At 40.4% G+C, this 14613-nt stretch overlaps 1 protein-coding gene and 1 long non-coding RNA gene across 4 annotated transcripts in view; one reads left to right on the plus strand and one right to left on the minus strand.

Moving 5' to 3' along the window:
- The first annotated feature begins 1134 nt into the window (after positions 1-1134).
- Positions 1135-14613, plus strand: part of EVA1C (eva-1 homolog C) — a 46585-nt gene continuing 33106 nt past the window's right edge. Inside the window, exon 1 of one of the 3 annotated variants that reach the window (XM_082220765.1) lies at positions 1135-1750. Coding sequence is in view for 1 of the 3 variants with exons in the window: in XM_082220764.1 (XP_082076890.1) it covers positions 2661-2790 (130 nt within the window). In the remaining 2 variants the exon portion in view is untranslated. Of the gene's footprint in view, positions 1751-2560; positions 2791-3276; positions 3296-14613 lie in introns of those variants that run through there. The other 2 variants (XM_082220764.1, XM_082220766.1) reach the window with 2 other exon arrangements.
- On the minus strand, positions 6098-14088 carry LOC309531364. The gene is made up of 5 exons (XR_014219253.1): positions 13978-14088; positions 12545-12764; positions 9089-9171; positions 8199-8277; positions 6098-7938 (listed from the first exon to the last, which is right to left on the minus strand). It is a non-coding gene; the product is annotated as an uncharacterized lncRNA (long non-coding RNA).

Genomic DNA, 14613 nt, shown 5'->3' on the forward strand with positions numbered 1-14613 from the left:
AGGTGGAATATAAATGCAATAAAGAATAAAACATAGACATACCGGTAATATGAAACTGCTATTCTGATTATTTTTTTATTAGCATTTATAGACTGCCTTAAGAGTTCTTGGTAGCAAAGAGGCCTATGTGTGTAGCCTTTCTGGTGTAGATGTTCATACTCAATGCATGGACATCAGAGGTTGCTGTTGACATCTGTCTGTCTCAGGAGACAATGGAGGCGTGTGCTTTGGGGGTGAAGTCAAATCTTTGGGGAGTTATAGCACCAGTTGTGGGAGAGACGTGAAGGGACTAAAGTAAAAATATACACTGGTACCATTATAAATACACACCAACTCTTACAAAATAAAATCCACAAAGCATTTAGAGGCTATATTGAGGTGCTGAAGAATTGGAGAAGACTATACTACTTGTCCAATACTAACTGCAACTATGAAGAAGAAGAAGAAGAAGAAGAAGAGGAGGAGGAGGAGGAGTTTGGATTTGATATCCCACTTTATCACTACCCTAAGGAGTCTCAAAGCAGCTAACATTCTCCTCTCCCTTCCTGCCCCACAACAAACACTGAGTGAGTGGGGCTGAGAGACTTCAGAGAAGTGTGACTAGCCCAAGGTCACCCAGCAGCTGCAGGTGGAGGAGCGGAGACGCGAACCCAGTTCTCCAGATTAGGAGACTACCACTCTTAACCACTACACCACACTGGCTCCACACTGAATAGTTGTGCAAACTTACAGTACTTTATTAAATGTTGGTAAACTGTGCAAATGTATCTTTAGCATCACTTGCATCAGCAGTCTCCAACGTCATCACGACCGTTGCCACTGGTGCACGATCATTACATGTTACAATCTACACACCTGAAGTGTGTTAATTCTTACACAGAAATGTTTTCATGATAGGAATTTAAATTTAATTTCAAAGCCGGGAGTAAATGGTTTGTTTTTTTCTTGAGCATAAATTATGGTTTGTGCTTGTATGTATCCTGGGGAAATGCAGGTACATCTTGCTTCACACAGTATGGTTTTCCCCCTCTCTACAGTCTTCATCACCCTATTGGAAAAACTCTACACCACCAATTGCGAAGCGTTGTGCCAAGGTATTTATTTCACCATGAGTGACAAAGCAGCACCATGTTCTGAGAGTGTACATTGATACTAGGAGGCAAAATAATACGACCTGACTCTCCTGTGCTTTCTATCCAGCATTTGCAATGCAATTTATACATAACATGCTTAGAAGTTTAATGGGAAAAGGACTGCAGCCCTAGTTCCATTTTCGCCTGCTTGCTGGTGCACAATGCAATCCTATACATGTCTGCTCAGAAACAAGCTTCAGTGAGTTCCGAGTTACGCCCAGCCCTTCCTAGGAAGGCCCTTCCTAAACAAATCCGTCAAGGTAACCTACTGAGCTATCCAGGCTGATAAACCAGTTAAGAACAAAATAATAAGTATGATAACATTCACACGTGCGCACCAAAACCACAACCTCCCCAGACGTTCGACGCAGAAGGCTTGAATTGGCGGCGTCTTCCGCCTGAAAGTTACCAGCTCCTGGTCCTCGCTTTCAAAGCAGCAGCAGCCGTCCTCAGAATGGCTGTGGCGTTTTTTCCTTTTATTTATTCGCTGCTGTGCTAAGTGCCTTCCGTGCTAATCTTGCAAACTTTTGGGGAAAGGGGAAGTTGAGGGGCGGGAATGGTAAAGCCGTGAGAGAGAGAGAGAGAGAGCAGACAGGAATGAGGCTGAGAGGGAGCAGGTGATGTATACTAATCGGGACGAGGGCTGGGAGGTGCTGCGTGGTCGGCACCCAGCGACTGGCTGGCTGGCTGGCTGGCGTTGGCTTTTCGACGCCAGTGCCAGCGGCGGCTCTTCCCTTTCGCTGCCACCCCTGCGCTCTCTCTCTCTCTCACACACAACACTCAGCGCCTCACACGCACTTCACTTTTCCAGCCGGGGGCCAGTCAGTGCTCGCTGAGAGGGACTTCCTCTTCAGGGAAAGAAGCTGCGCGGGACTTTTTCCTTTCCCTGTCAGGAGCCTTGCCCTTTCCTTCTCTAGCTGAGGCAGCGGCGGCGTCCCCATTCCCAGGAAGGACAGGGACGCACACTCTTTCTTTCTTTCTTTCTTTCTTTCTTTCTTTCTTTCTTTCTTTTCTTTCTTTCTTTCTTTCTTTCTTTCTTCTTTCTTTCTTTTCTTTCTTTCTTCTTTCTTTCTTTCTTTCTTTCTTTCTTTCTTTCTTTCTTTCTTTCTTTCTTTCTTTCTTTCTTTCTTTCTTTCTTTCTTTCTTTCTTTCTTTCTTTCTTTCTTTCTTTCTTTCTTTCTTTCTTTCTTTCTTTCTTTCTTTCTTTTTCTTTCTTTCTTTCTTTCTTTCTTTCTTTCTTTCTTTCTTTCTTTCTTTCTTTCTTTCTTTCTTTCTTTCTTTCTTTCTTTCTTTCTTTCTTTCTTTCTTTCTTTCTTTCTTTCTTTCTTTCTTTCTTTCTTTCTTTCTTTCTTTCTTTCTTTCTTTCTTTCTTTCTTTCTTTCTTTCTTTCTTTTTCTTTCTTTCTTTCTTTCTTTCTTTCTTCTTTCTTTCTTTCTGTCTCTCTGTCTGTCTCTCTTTCTCGGCTGGGGGCCGGAGCCGTCATGTGACCGGCTTGGGCTGCAGGGACCCCCCCGCCTCCCCCGCGCCATGAGTGAACTGGAGGCTGCTGGGCAGCATCCAAGCCGGCGCCAGGTAGAGCTCAGGCTGCCGCTCAGCCTCCTCTCCTGCCTGCTCCTGGTCTGGACCAAAGAGATCGCGGCGCTGGCGGACTTCTCAGGTAAGGGCAGCAACCTCTGCGCGGGTGGGCGACTGGCCAGCCCCATCTCAGCAGCATCGCCAGGCAGGGCGGTCAGCAGGCAGGTGGGCGCGGGCAGCGCCAGGGAGGGGAGCTTCCCTTTGAAAAGGGCTGGATGGTTCAACAGCTGGCATATAGGCACACTGTAGGGACGGTGGTTTTCCTTTTTCTTCGCCTAAGGCAGGAAATTCAACAGGTACCTGATTCCTCCTGCACAGAATTCTGTACAAAACTTTGCTCCGTAGTGCAGCTACTTAAGGCTCTATTGTGGGGGGGGGAGGGAAGATAATTTCTAATACAAAAGTATTTATATATTTTGCTTAATGCTTAACCCATGCTCAGCTTATTTAGTTTTTTTGCAATCTGATTCAGGAGGGAGAGAGAGAAGGGTTTTTGCCAGGTGAACACAAAACATTTCCAATAAAACCAACTTCATTAGAGATCTTGAACTGATAATGCTTTTGAAGTCCATTCCCAAAGCTGCCAGGTGCTGTACATTAGCTAGGGTTGCTATACTCATTACTTGGAGAATCCAATGTCTCTTACCATAGGCAAAGTACAGTAATGTTCTGCCCACCATTTAATCCCCACAACCAACACTTATGGAACTGGAAGTGTAGGTGGATTCCCACTGAACCTGAACCAAGATCCATTTCATTTTATAAAAGGGAGTACTGAATGTGCTTCATTGGCAGACTGCATGCTGTGAATGAAGATGAACTCTCTGGAATGCTTAGCTGCTGTGGTATAGAAAACCCCCATATTGCTACCTACATCATTTTGACAACCAAGCTTGTGCCAACCGCGGTACATGGGGCCCATAGGGATGGGATGCAGTGAATGAATATATGTGACCCCGAAGAAATGACCAGATACATGGTGTGCAGCTGCTTGCTTAGGCGTGTGCTTGCGAGGCTTTAGGTAGCTCAAGGCCAGGAAGGAAGCCTGCAGCCTAGAATAGTATCACTGTAAGTGGGTGCAGGTTCACAGCTAGACTAGAATGGCTCATCAAGAGTAGAGGATGTGCTCTGAAAGATTTGCCATGCATGCTTAAGAAAGCTACATTCATAAGTAAATGTCCTGGAAGATATAGTCTGCTGGAGCCCAGACTAGGGGTACAATAGAGAAGATAATGGTGTATGACTTATTTGCTGCTGAAAACTCTTCAGAACTAAAGTAGTCAGAAAGCTTTAAAAATCAACAAACACACCAGCACAGAATCAAAAAAATGCCATTTTAGTACTTGCTGTTGTGTGCAGAATGAAAACTCTAGCCAACTTAAGAAACCTAAATATGAAACAAGGCAGAAATTATTTTGAATTGATTTAGACTGAAATAGCATCATACTGATGATCTTGTATATGTGCTCTATGAATTATAAAACTTTGAAATTGTGAATAGCATTGTTCTAAGCATATGAGAGAATTGTTAAACTGACAGTATTGCCCCAATTTAGATACAATGATATATGTATGTTCCTCTGAGTCGCTTTCAACTCTACAATTTTATGATTCCTATGATTCTATGTTTAACTGAGTTACCTGCATTGTGGATAAATACAGTACTCAATACTGTGCATGGTTTGCTCAGAGGTCAGTCACATTGAGTTAAATGAGACTAACACCTAAGTAAGTATGCGTAGGACTACTGTGTTGATCAGTGAAAGGTTAAAGTGTTTAAACGGGTTGGGGTTTCACAGCAACTGCAATACTTAAAACACAGCAGAGAAATAAGGCATTTAGTACTGTTTTGGTAGGACTTGCTGACAAATAATATTATTATTACTATTAAACCAAAATAGGCTTCTAGAGAAACCATGGAAATTCAAAGATTTTCCTCACCCACATACAAGCATTAAAAAAGATCCATGTATTAACCCTGTAGCCTTGAAAAAGAACACAACTTAATCAAGACTGCTAGATCTGCACAAGAAATGGACAATAAGAACATGATTCTTATTCTTCCCCTCCGTCCCTGAAAGTAACATTACAGCACTACAAGGCTTTGGTAATTAATAAGTACCTTAAATAAAATATAAAAGAGAAAGCATAAGAGACAGCCTAGTGCCACTTTTCAAGATTTAGTCTCTGCCTTGCTATGCTGTAGGCAGCTTTAAAAAAAATTACTCCTATGATCGGAGTTTTCTAGCTGGTTGCCAGAATTATATTTATGGCCCACATTAGCAATCTGGCAAACCCTGAAATGAATGGGATCAAAGTTAATTGCAACTAGCTTGATTTCAATGGGATTTAAGCCTAAATTAAGGGCCAAACTAGATGTGATCCGTGCCACATAATTTGGCTTTGTGTAGCTGCTTTTTGTTTAACAAAATTGTCAACAAGAACTTTCCTCCCATTGCAAATAGCAAACAAAGATGGAGGCTGATTCCTATCATGCCAGGGTTAAAGCCAGCTCCCCTACCACAATGTCATGGCCCCAATCCAGCTCAGCCTTCACCCTGGCCTATTTGTTAAAAATAAACTGCACAAGGCCAAACTACAGGGCAAATATTACATGTAGTTCTTTTGTACTGAGCTCTATAAAAGCTGCAGAACTACTTGAGCCAGTAACATAAGGTCTAATGATGGACCAGTGCAAATTTTAATGTGAAATGATCCCTTGTATTGAAAGAAAGGTTATCATCATTTCCTTGAGCTACAACCTCTATACATGCAATACATGTAAGACTGGGTTGTAAGTCTTAAAAAAGGTAAAGGACAAGGACCCCTGACAGTTAAGTCTAGTCATGGATGACTCTGGGGTTGCGACGCTCATCTCGCTTTACTGGCCGAGGGAGCCGACTTTTGTCCGCAGACAGTTTTTCCGGGTCATGTGGCCAGCATGATTAAGCCGCTTCTGGCGAAACTAGAGCAACGCACGGAAACGCCATTTACCTTCCCACCAGATTTATCCCACCTATTTATCTATTTGCATTTTTGGCGTGCTTTTGAACTGCTAGGCAGGAGCTGGGACAGAACAATGGGAGCTTACCCTGTTGCGGGGATTCGAACTGCCAACCTTCCTATCGGCAAGCCCTAGGCTCAGTGGTTTAGACCATAGCGCCACCCGCATATTACTTGCATATAATTCCAGGATAGAGAATATTGGATATGATCCAATATTCCAACACCAGGATATGATCATAAACTATGATGCTATGCTGGCATGCATTGCAGGGTATTTTATTTGGCACTGCACATGGATGTACTAGAGTAAATACTCATAAACAATGTGCCAAGTTTTTCTTTCTTTCTTTCTTTCTTTCTTTTAGGTTTTGAAGTGCCTAAGGTTATAGTTCTTGGAAACAATCTCTGTTTAAATTAGTGGAACTTACCGTTCCAGCAGGGCAGTCCTATGGTCCTAGTATGCTGAGTAGCCACTGAACTAGGACTAACATTGACATAACATTATCATGAGCCTATGCCCAACCAGCAGCAGAGTCAACACCACAACAATAACTTGAGCAACAAACCTTTAATGTAGCAACATTGACTATAGTAACCTTACTATGTAATATCCCCATAGTAACCTTAGCAACTCCACAACCAACTACTGTTCACAGTGTCATTTCACTGATGACATCCTCATGTTATCCATGTGCAAGGGCACCCACCAGAATGCAGCAACCACATCACTGCCCTATCAAGTATAAACAAAGCGCAGAAGCATGCTCCAAGGAGTAGACAACTGCACAATCTATGGCTCAAATTACCAGGAGGAATGTGTGTAGAATGCAGGCTCCCCAGAAAGAGTTCGAGTCCTGCTGGGGTGCCAATGATTTCATACACATGCAGTTTTAATGTTGCACAGAGCATGTACATGTGCACACAGACATATGGAGCTGAAGGAAGCCTATAAGTGGGATCTAGGAAGTTGGTCAGAATTAAGAAGATAAGTCAGAAAAGAGTGTAGTAGCCCAGGCAAAGTATAGGATTCTGGCTAAGGTTCATTTCTGCCTCTCTGCCTCTCTCCAGTGGCCTCTCACACTGCGAAGGAATCACTACACAGACATTATTTACTGACAGCATAGCTCTGTGGTTTGCCAAAGAGCTTTGAAGTATCCTATATAGTGGTACCTCAGGTTAAGAACTTAATTCGTTCTGGAGGTCTGTTCTTAACCTGAAACTGTTCTTAACCTGAAGCACCACTTTAGCTAATGGGGCTCCCACTGCTGCTGCGCCGCCACCGCACGATTTCTGTTCTCATCCTGAAGCAAAGTTCTTAACCCGAGGTACTATTTCTGGGTTAGTGGAGTCTGTAATCTGAAGTGTATGTAACCTGAAGCATATGTAACCCGAGGTACCACTGTACTACCCAGGGGGCATAACTTGAAGTTAGGACTGCCTGAGGGTGTTCTCAGGCTACTTATTTATAATGTATAGCAGACTCCCCTACATCACCAGGGCTATTCTGAAGTAAAAATATTGTGAACAGCAGCTTAATGATTATGGAAATCAAATACTTGTTCCTAAATTATGTACATGCTTGTTCACACATTCTCATTTGGGGAGTGGAATTCAGAGTTTTCATCCTGCAATAACTGTTGACTTAAAGGGAAAATAGATACATATTTATAGAGAACACTATTTATGTTTAAAATAAAACGATTTGAATATGAAAATTTCTATATGTATTTGGGAGGGGAGAGCGAGGGAAGGACAGAGGGAAGTCCTGTTGCAAGTGGAAATCCGGGCACTGACAGGGTGGTTACTTAGCACTGTACTGGATACAAGCCAGTTGCTATAATTGAAAAAGAAATACACCTTCCCTCTTTGAGGAAGACTGTGACTAGGTCACTCAGTCTGCTTCAAGCCCCTGCTGTCCCTCCCTTTAACTCAGACTTGGACATGGCAGCCCTTAAACAGAGGACTGTCCTCTGTGAAGTAGGACATGTGGCCACCCTAATAGCATGCTCAGAAAAATACAGATTACATTATCAAAGTCACATCAGCATCTAGACTACATTTTGAAATGGGATACTTACTGCACCAACTATTTTGTGATTGGATTTTATGGGAAAGTCTTCCATTGACTGCTATGAGCTGGTAAACACTGTAGGCCTTGCCGCAAGCTCCTCATGTGTATGCTGTCCTTATGAAGGCTGCAATCTGCAGACCCATAACATGATGCCTGTTTGTTCGGATAAAAAATGGTGCGTAGAACTATTGAAGCATTGATCTGTTAAGCAGGAATTAACCTTCGTTATAAGAGAGATAAGTTATGCCCCAAATAGGCATACAAGTCTTTCGGTTATAAGATTTAAAAATAAATAAATAAATGTAATCCTTAGTTTTAACCAAGCAGAGTTAGAAGTCAAATACTCTTTGCCTCTTAAAGAATTACAAACAGCATTGCAGTATTATAAATATTTAGCATCTAAAGTTTCTGACCTGCCTGAAACTTTCTCTTCCTTTTTCAGCAGCAGAGGGTAGATTTTCATAAGCTCGGCTGAGTTTGTGAAAGCAAATCCTTTTAAAGAGACAGTCTCTAACAATGAGTGCAGTTAGTGATACCAAGTGTCATTGATCTCTCTCTCTCTCTCTTTCTCTCTCACGGACACACACACACATGAACAGCAGCTTAATGATTTTGAAAATCAAATACTTGTTCCTAAATTATGTAAATGTTTGTTCACATACTCTCAATTGGGGGAGGGGGTTCAGAAGTTTCATCCTGCGGTAACCGTTGACTAATAGGGAAAATAAATACATATTTTTCTAGAGAACACCATTTATGTTTAAAATAAAATGATTTAAATATGAAAAAATATACTTACTTGGAGGGGGAAAGTGGGGGACATGTGTGTGTGTGTGTGTGTGTGTGCATGCATGCATGCACACCTTTTTTGGTTGAGAAAAACTGTAAAACTTCATCTGACAGCAAAATCCTTAGGTGATGCAATGAACCTGTACTTGGAAAAAATAATAAATAAAAATTACAGTTTGAGAAATTCAAAGGGTTAATCAATTGTGGAACAGTTATCTGTAACGGGTTCCAATAATGAGAGATTAATAGTGCACATAGAGTTGGGGGGAAAACCTTGCTTAAGCCCTTTCTTCTCTGCACAGATCTTGAGCTTTCAAATTAAGATTATCAAGTGGCATACTTTCCTGGGTCATTGATTTTTCCACTCTGTGTGGTTTTAGCATCAGTACGGTATCTCAGCAGACTTGGTACTGGACTCCCCACCTCAACACTTACCATCACCACTCTACAAAAAATTATTTGCCTGCTGTGATAGCTGGATGAAATGATTGCAAATTCAATTACTTTTGCTCACCTTTAAAACATGTGAAGTTCAACTGTTAGCCGGAGCTGAATGTGGTTCATGTATTAAAGACAAAATATCCAATTTTCAGAGGCCTAAGGAACAGATACCATTTACATCATCATTTGCAAAGGATGTGTTAAACAAGACTATTTCATACTGTACAGGTTGTTGCTGGTGTGTCAGTTCAGAAGATTGAACATTTTTAAACAGCAGAAGTTGATACAATAAGTTTATTTTTTTTTTTATAATAATTTTATTGCATTTTTCCAAATTACAAGTAAAACAGAAGAAAAAACAGAACAAAAGAAAAGATAAGAAAAGAAAACAAAGGATTCCATTTCAATAACTTTTTTTCAAATTTCCATTGGACTTCCCCACATCCCCCGGATAATGCATTCTTGATAATAAAGTCATCAGCAAATTATACCCTTATTTCATATATTTCTTTATATTTTCAATTGCAATTTAAGTTTAAATCTCTTGTTCTCCATTTACTCTAAAAATATAACCTGATATCATTTTAACCCATTTAAACTTTGGTTCTTTCACAAATATTAACAATTTCATAAATAATTAAATTTCGTTGCTGGGGCTAGCGTTCTGAATCATACGTCATCTTATGTTTCATACAACTTATAATACTTTTGCAAATAGTCTTTAAATTTTTTCCAGTCCTCCTCCATTGCCTCTTCTCCCAGGTCCCGGATTCTTGCAGTCATCTCAGCCAGTTCCATATAGTTCATCAGTTGCGTCTGCCACTCCTCCAGTGTGGGCAAATCTTGGGTCTTCCAGTATTTGGCGATAAGGATTCTTGCTGCAGTTGTAGCGTACATAAAGAAAGTTCTGTCCTTTTTTAACACCTTCTGGCCGACAATGCCCAGAAGAAAGGCCTCTGGTTTCTTGGGAAAGGTGTACTTAAACACCTTCTTTAACTCATTATAGATCATTTCCCAAAAGGCCTTCAATCTTGGGCACGTCCACCAGAGGTGGAAAAATGTCCCTTCAGCCTCCTTGCATTTCCAACATTTATTGTCAGACAAATGGTATATCTTAGCAAGTTTGACTGGGGTCATGTACCACCTGTACACCATTTTCATAATATTTTCTTTCAAGGCATTACATGCCGTGAACTTCATACCGGTGGTCCATAACTTTTCCCAGTCTTCTGACATGATGTTATAACCAATGTCTTGAGCCCATTTTATCATGGCTGATTTAACTGTCTCATCCTGAGTGTTCCATTTAAGCAGCAAGTTGTACATTCTCGATATTACCTTGGTCTTTGGTTCTAACAGCTCTGTCTCAAGTTTCGATTTTTCCACCTGGAATCCTATTTTTTTATCTAGCTTGAAAACCTCATTAATTTGGGCACAGTGTAGCCAATTTTGCACCTTATCTTTTAGTTTTTCAAAGCTCTGCAATCTCCAATTACCTCCAATATTCTCTATTATTTCCCAATATTTCGGCCAATATGCCTCCATATTGGATGTTTTCCGAGCTTTGGCCTCTATTGGTGAAATCCACCTCGGAGTTTTACTTTCCAATAAGTCTTTGTATTTTTTCCAGACCATGTATATTGCTTTCCTGACAATATGGTTTTTGAACATTCCATGTGTTTTCCCCTTGTCATACCACAAATACGCATGCCAACCTAGCGAATTGTTGAAGCCTTCCAGATCTAGGACATCAGTGTTTTCCAATAAAATCCAATCTTTCATCCAGCAGAAGGCCGCAGCTTCGTAGTATAACCTTAAGTCCGGCAGGGCAAACCCCCCTCTCTCCTTTGCATCAGTTAATATTTTAAACTTTATTCGGGGCTTTTTGCCCTGCCAGACAAATTTAGAAATGTCCTTCTGCCACTTTCCAAAACAATCCACTCTGTCCACAATCTGCAAGGCCTGGAACAAAAACAACATTTTTGGCAAAACGTTCATTTTTATAGCTGCGATTCGGCCTAACAAGGATAATTTCAATCTTGACCAAATTTCTAAGTCTTTTTTAACTTCTGACCAACATTTTTCATAGTTATCTTTAAATAGATTCAAATTCTTAGAAGACAGATTGACCCCCAGGTATTTCACTTTTTTAACAATGTTTAGTTCTGTTTCTTTCTGAAACTCCTCTGTTTCAATAACCGTCAGGTTTTTCCCTAACACCTTAGTTTTTTGTTTGTTCAGCTTAAAACCCGCCAGATACAATAAGTTTATCGCTTTCTTTCTGTCTCCAAGGTTGCAAACTGTAGATTTTACTTGAAAACAGTAGTGTAATTGAAATCATTGTTACTTAGAGTACATTTTGCATTCAGATCCTAAAACATTGATTAGAAGTAATCCCTGAAGATTTAAATCTGTTTTACTTTCAGGTTAAGCACAATTAAGGCCAGTTTTTTCTTCCTTTGTGATTTCTACATACACATACTTCGGAGGTTCTGCTGAAATTTCTAGGCTCTATTTCCAAGGATATGTGTTTAGGGGAAAGTGTCTCTTGTAATGTTTGAAGGGAGGTATATGGTTGTTAGGCAGTTTATGACATACAGCAGCTGCCCATCTCTGTACCTGTGATGCACAGGTCATAGTCTGCCAATGTTTTGGCAGTTTTTCTATAGAGACTGATCTCCATGAATGAAAATGTGATCTGTGAAGTTGTATAGCATCTTTACTTGCAGAACCTACATAAACTACATCCCTGCTATGTGTGCATTCATATTCTTACTACAGTGGTACCTCGCAAGACGAATGCCTCACAAGACGAAAAACTCGCAAGACGAAAGAGTTTTTCATTTTTTGAGTTGCTTCGCAAGACGAATTTCCCTATGGGCTTGCTTCGCAAGACGAAAACGTCTTGCAAGTTTGTTTCCTTTTTCTTAAAACCGTTAATACCCAGGGTGCATTGCTTGAAGAGGTTGCTTCACAAGACGAAAAATTCGCAAGATGAAAAAACTCGCAGAACGAATTAATTTCGTCTTGCGAGGCACCACTGTATTATGTTCCACCCAGCTTGCAAAAAATGTACCTGTGTCTTATAAGAGGATCATCTTTCTTGCAGTTTGCACTTTTTTGAAAATCCAAGTATTTAACAATTCAGATATTTCTTTAAAAAAAGAACTGGAGAAAGAAAGCTGGATTCAGATCAGAAAAGGGCTGACATCATATGCATGCGAATAATGAGAAGTACTATTATTCACTATATTTGAATTCCAAAGAAACGAAGATCCATATGTAATCCATACATCTTCATTATTTGTTGCTATTATAATAATGCATCCCATATGTGCCAGGAATTACAAAATAGTGTACAGATCTCCTTTGAAATTTTGTTTCCCATTTGTTGTAATAACTGATTTGATGTGCTTACACGTTTTTGAAAGAAGAATGAAATGGTAGAACATTGAGCAAATGCTTGATTCTTAGTCGTTTACTAAGGCTGCAATAATGTGCACACATAAATGAAATGAGTAGGACTTACTTTTGAGTTAACATGCATTGGATTGCTCTGTAAATGCGGTTTGTTTGTTGAACTGGGTGTTTTTCTCTTTGATCCCATGCCACTGGTCATCTCAAGCACTACAACTGTTGCTCTGTGACTCCCATTCATTTCAATGGGACTTCCTTTTGTTTCTTGGGAATACATTCCTCTGCTAACTGCAGCGGACAGCACTCTGGCAAGAGGGACACTTATTACGTTCCTGTGCAGAGGCAGAGAAATGATGGAGAAATGCAATTCAGTTCACATTGAAAGATGAACCTAATTCACGCTTTCTGAAACAATATGCAAAATGAAACACAGCTATCCTCTGAAACTTGTACTTATCCAAATTTTGCAGTGCAATTTCCAAGCCAAGAAATGTGTGCAGAAAATACATACGCTAAAGTAAGGTGTCATAAAATGTATATATTAGTGGAAACAACATGCAAAATGTATTATGTTTTACATAAAAGTATGTATTAGGCACAATTGCATATTAAAAATATGCATATTAGGAGAAACACATGCTGAAATGCTGAATAATTTTCACATGGAGTTCTTTGTTAAAAAATTGCAAACTGTGGGAAAGTAGAAAACTGAACCTAAGATTGGAAAAATGAGAAACCCTATATTGTGCAGGCGGCTGTCATCACATTATGCATCTCCATGATCCTGCCTGTGGCCTCTGGGAACCTGAAATGTTAGCTTGGAGACTTTCACAATACAATAGTAGCCATCTATGCTGAAAGATCTTCCATACATTACAACTGGCATCTGGGTAGCTCATCATGGGAAGCTATTTTCAGTGGCATTCCTCTAGCCAAAGTAATGCATAAGCATATGAAGTGGTCTAATGTTGAGTCAGATTACTGGTCCATGAAACACAGTACAGTGTCTGGTCTGACTGGTAGTACGTCTCCATGCTTTGGGGCAAACACCTTTTCTTGTGCTACAGGAATTGCGGTGCAAAGCTCTATCATTGAGCTATGTGCTCCAGAAATCTAGTATGGAATAATATCCACCTAAAAAAGATTCAGCCTGTAAATAATTTCCCTTAAGATCTGCAATATATCCTTGCAGGTATACCTGAAGAACTGACCTTTTAACTACTGAGTTATAAGTATTTAATAGATACAGGTTTGGCTTAGTTCAGTGCCACTTCTTAAATGACACTTAAACACACATATATACTGCCTGTTCTGTAACACACATCCAAGTAATGTGCAAAATGCAAATACAATATATATTTAAAATATATATAATAAATTTAAACCAAAAACTTAAAATCACTGGCATTATGAGCCACCAAACACCAAGGTGAATAAGTTGGTTTTCAGCATATACCTCAACTGCAGATTCAACACATGCATGGTTTCAGGGTGAGGGGGTTGGGAAAGGCTATTCCAGAGTGTGGGTACCTCCACAGAAAATACCTTCTTCCTGGCTGGTTGTTGCTGGATGCATGTCTACACCTGCACACACCAGGAACCTTAGTGGAAAAGGTCCCCTAGCCTTAGCCAACTTGGGCAATATGACCCAGGTTAAGCACACAGCTGAACTACTTAATTTTTTAAAAGATGATGCTGTTAGGGTGCTACACTCAATATGCCAACAAGTTTGGAAAACTCAGCAGTGGCCAGAGGATTGGAGAAGATCAGTCTACATCCCAATCCCAAAAAAGGCAGTGCCAAAGAATGCTCCAACTACTGCACAATTGCACTCATTTCACACGCTAGCAAGGTTATGCTTAAAATTCTACAAGGAAGGCTCAAGCAGTATATGGACCGAGAACTCCCAGAAGTGCAAGCTGGATTTAGAAGAGGCAGAGGAACCAGAGACCAAATTGCAAATATGTGCTGGATTATGGAGAAAGCGAGATAGTTCCAGAAAGACATCTACTTCTGCTTCATTGACTATGCAAAAGCCTTTGACTGTGTCGACCACAGCAAACTATGGCAAGTTCTTAAAGAAATGGGAGTGCCTGATCACCTCATCTGTCTCCTGAGAAATCTCTATGTGGGACAAGAAGCTACAGTTAGAACTGGATATGGAACAACTGATTGGTTCAA

This window comes from Podarcis vaucheri (assembly GCF_965113315.1).
Source record: "Podarcis vaucheri genome assembly, chromosome: 4".
NCBI lineage: Eukaryota > Metazoa > Chordata > Lepidosauria > Squamata > Lacertidae > Podarcis > Podarcis vaucheri.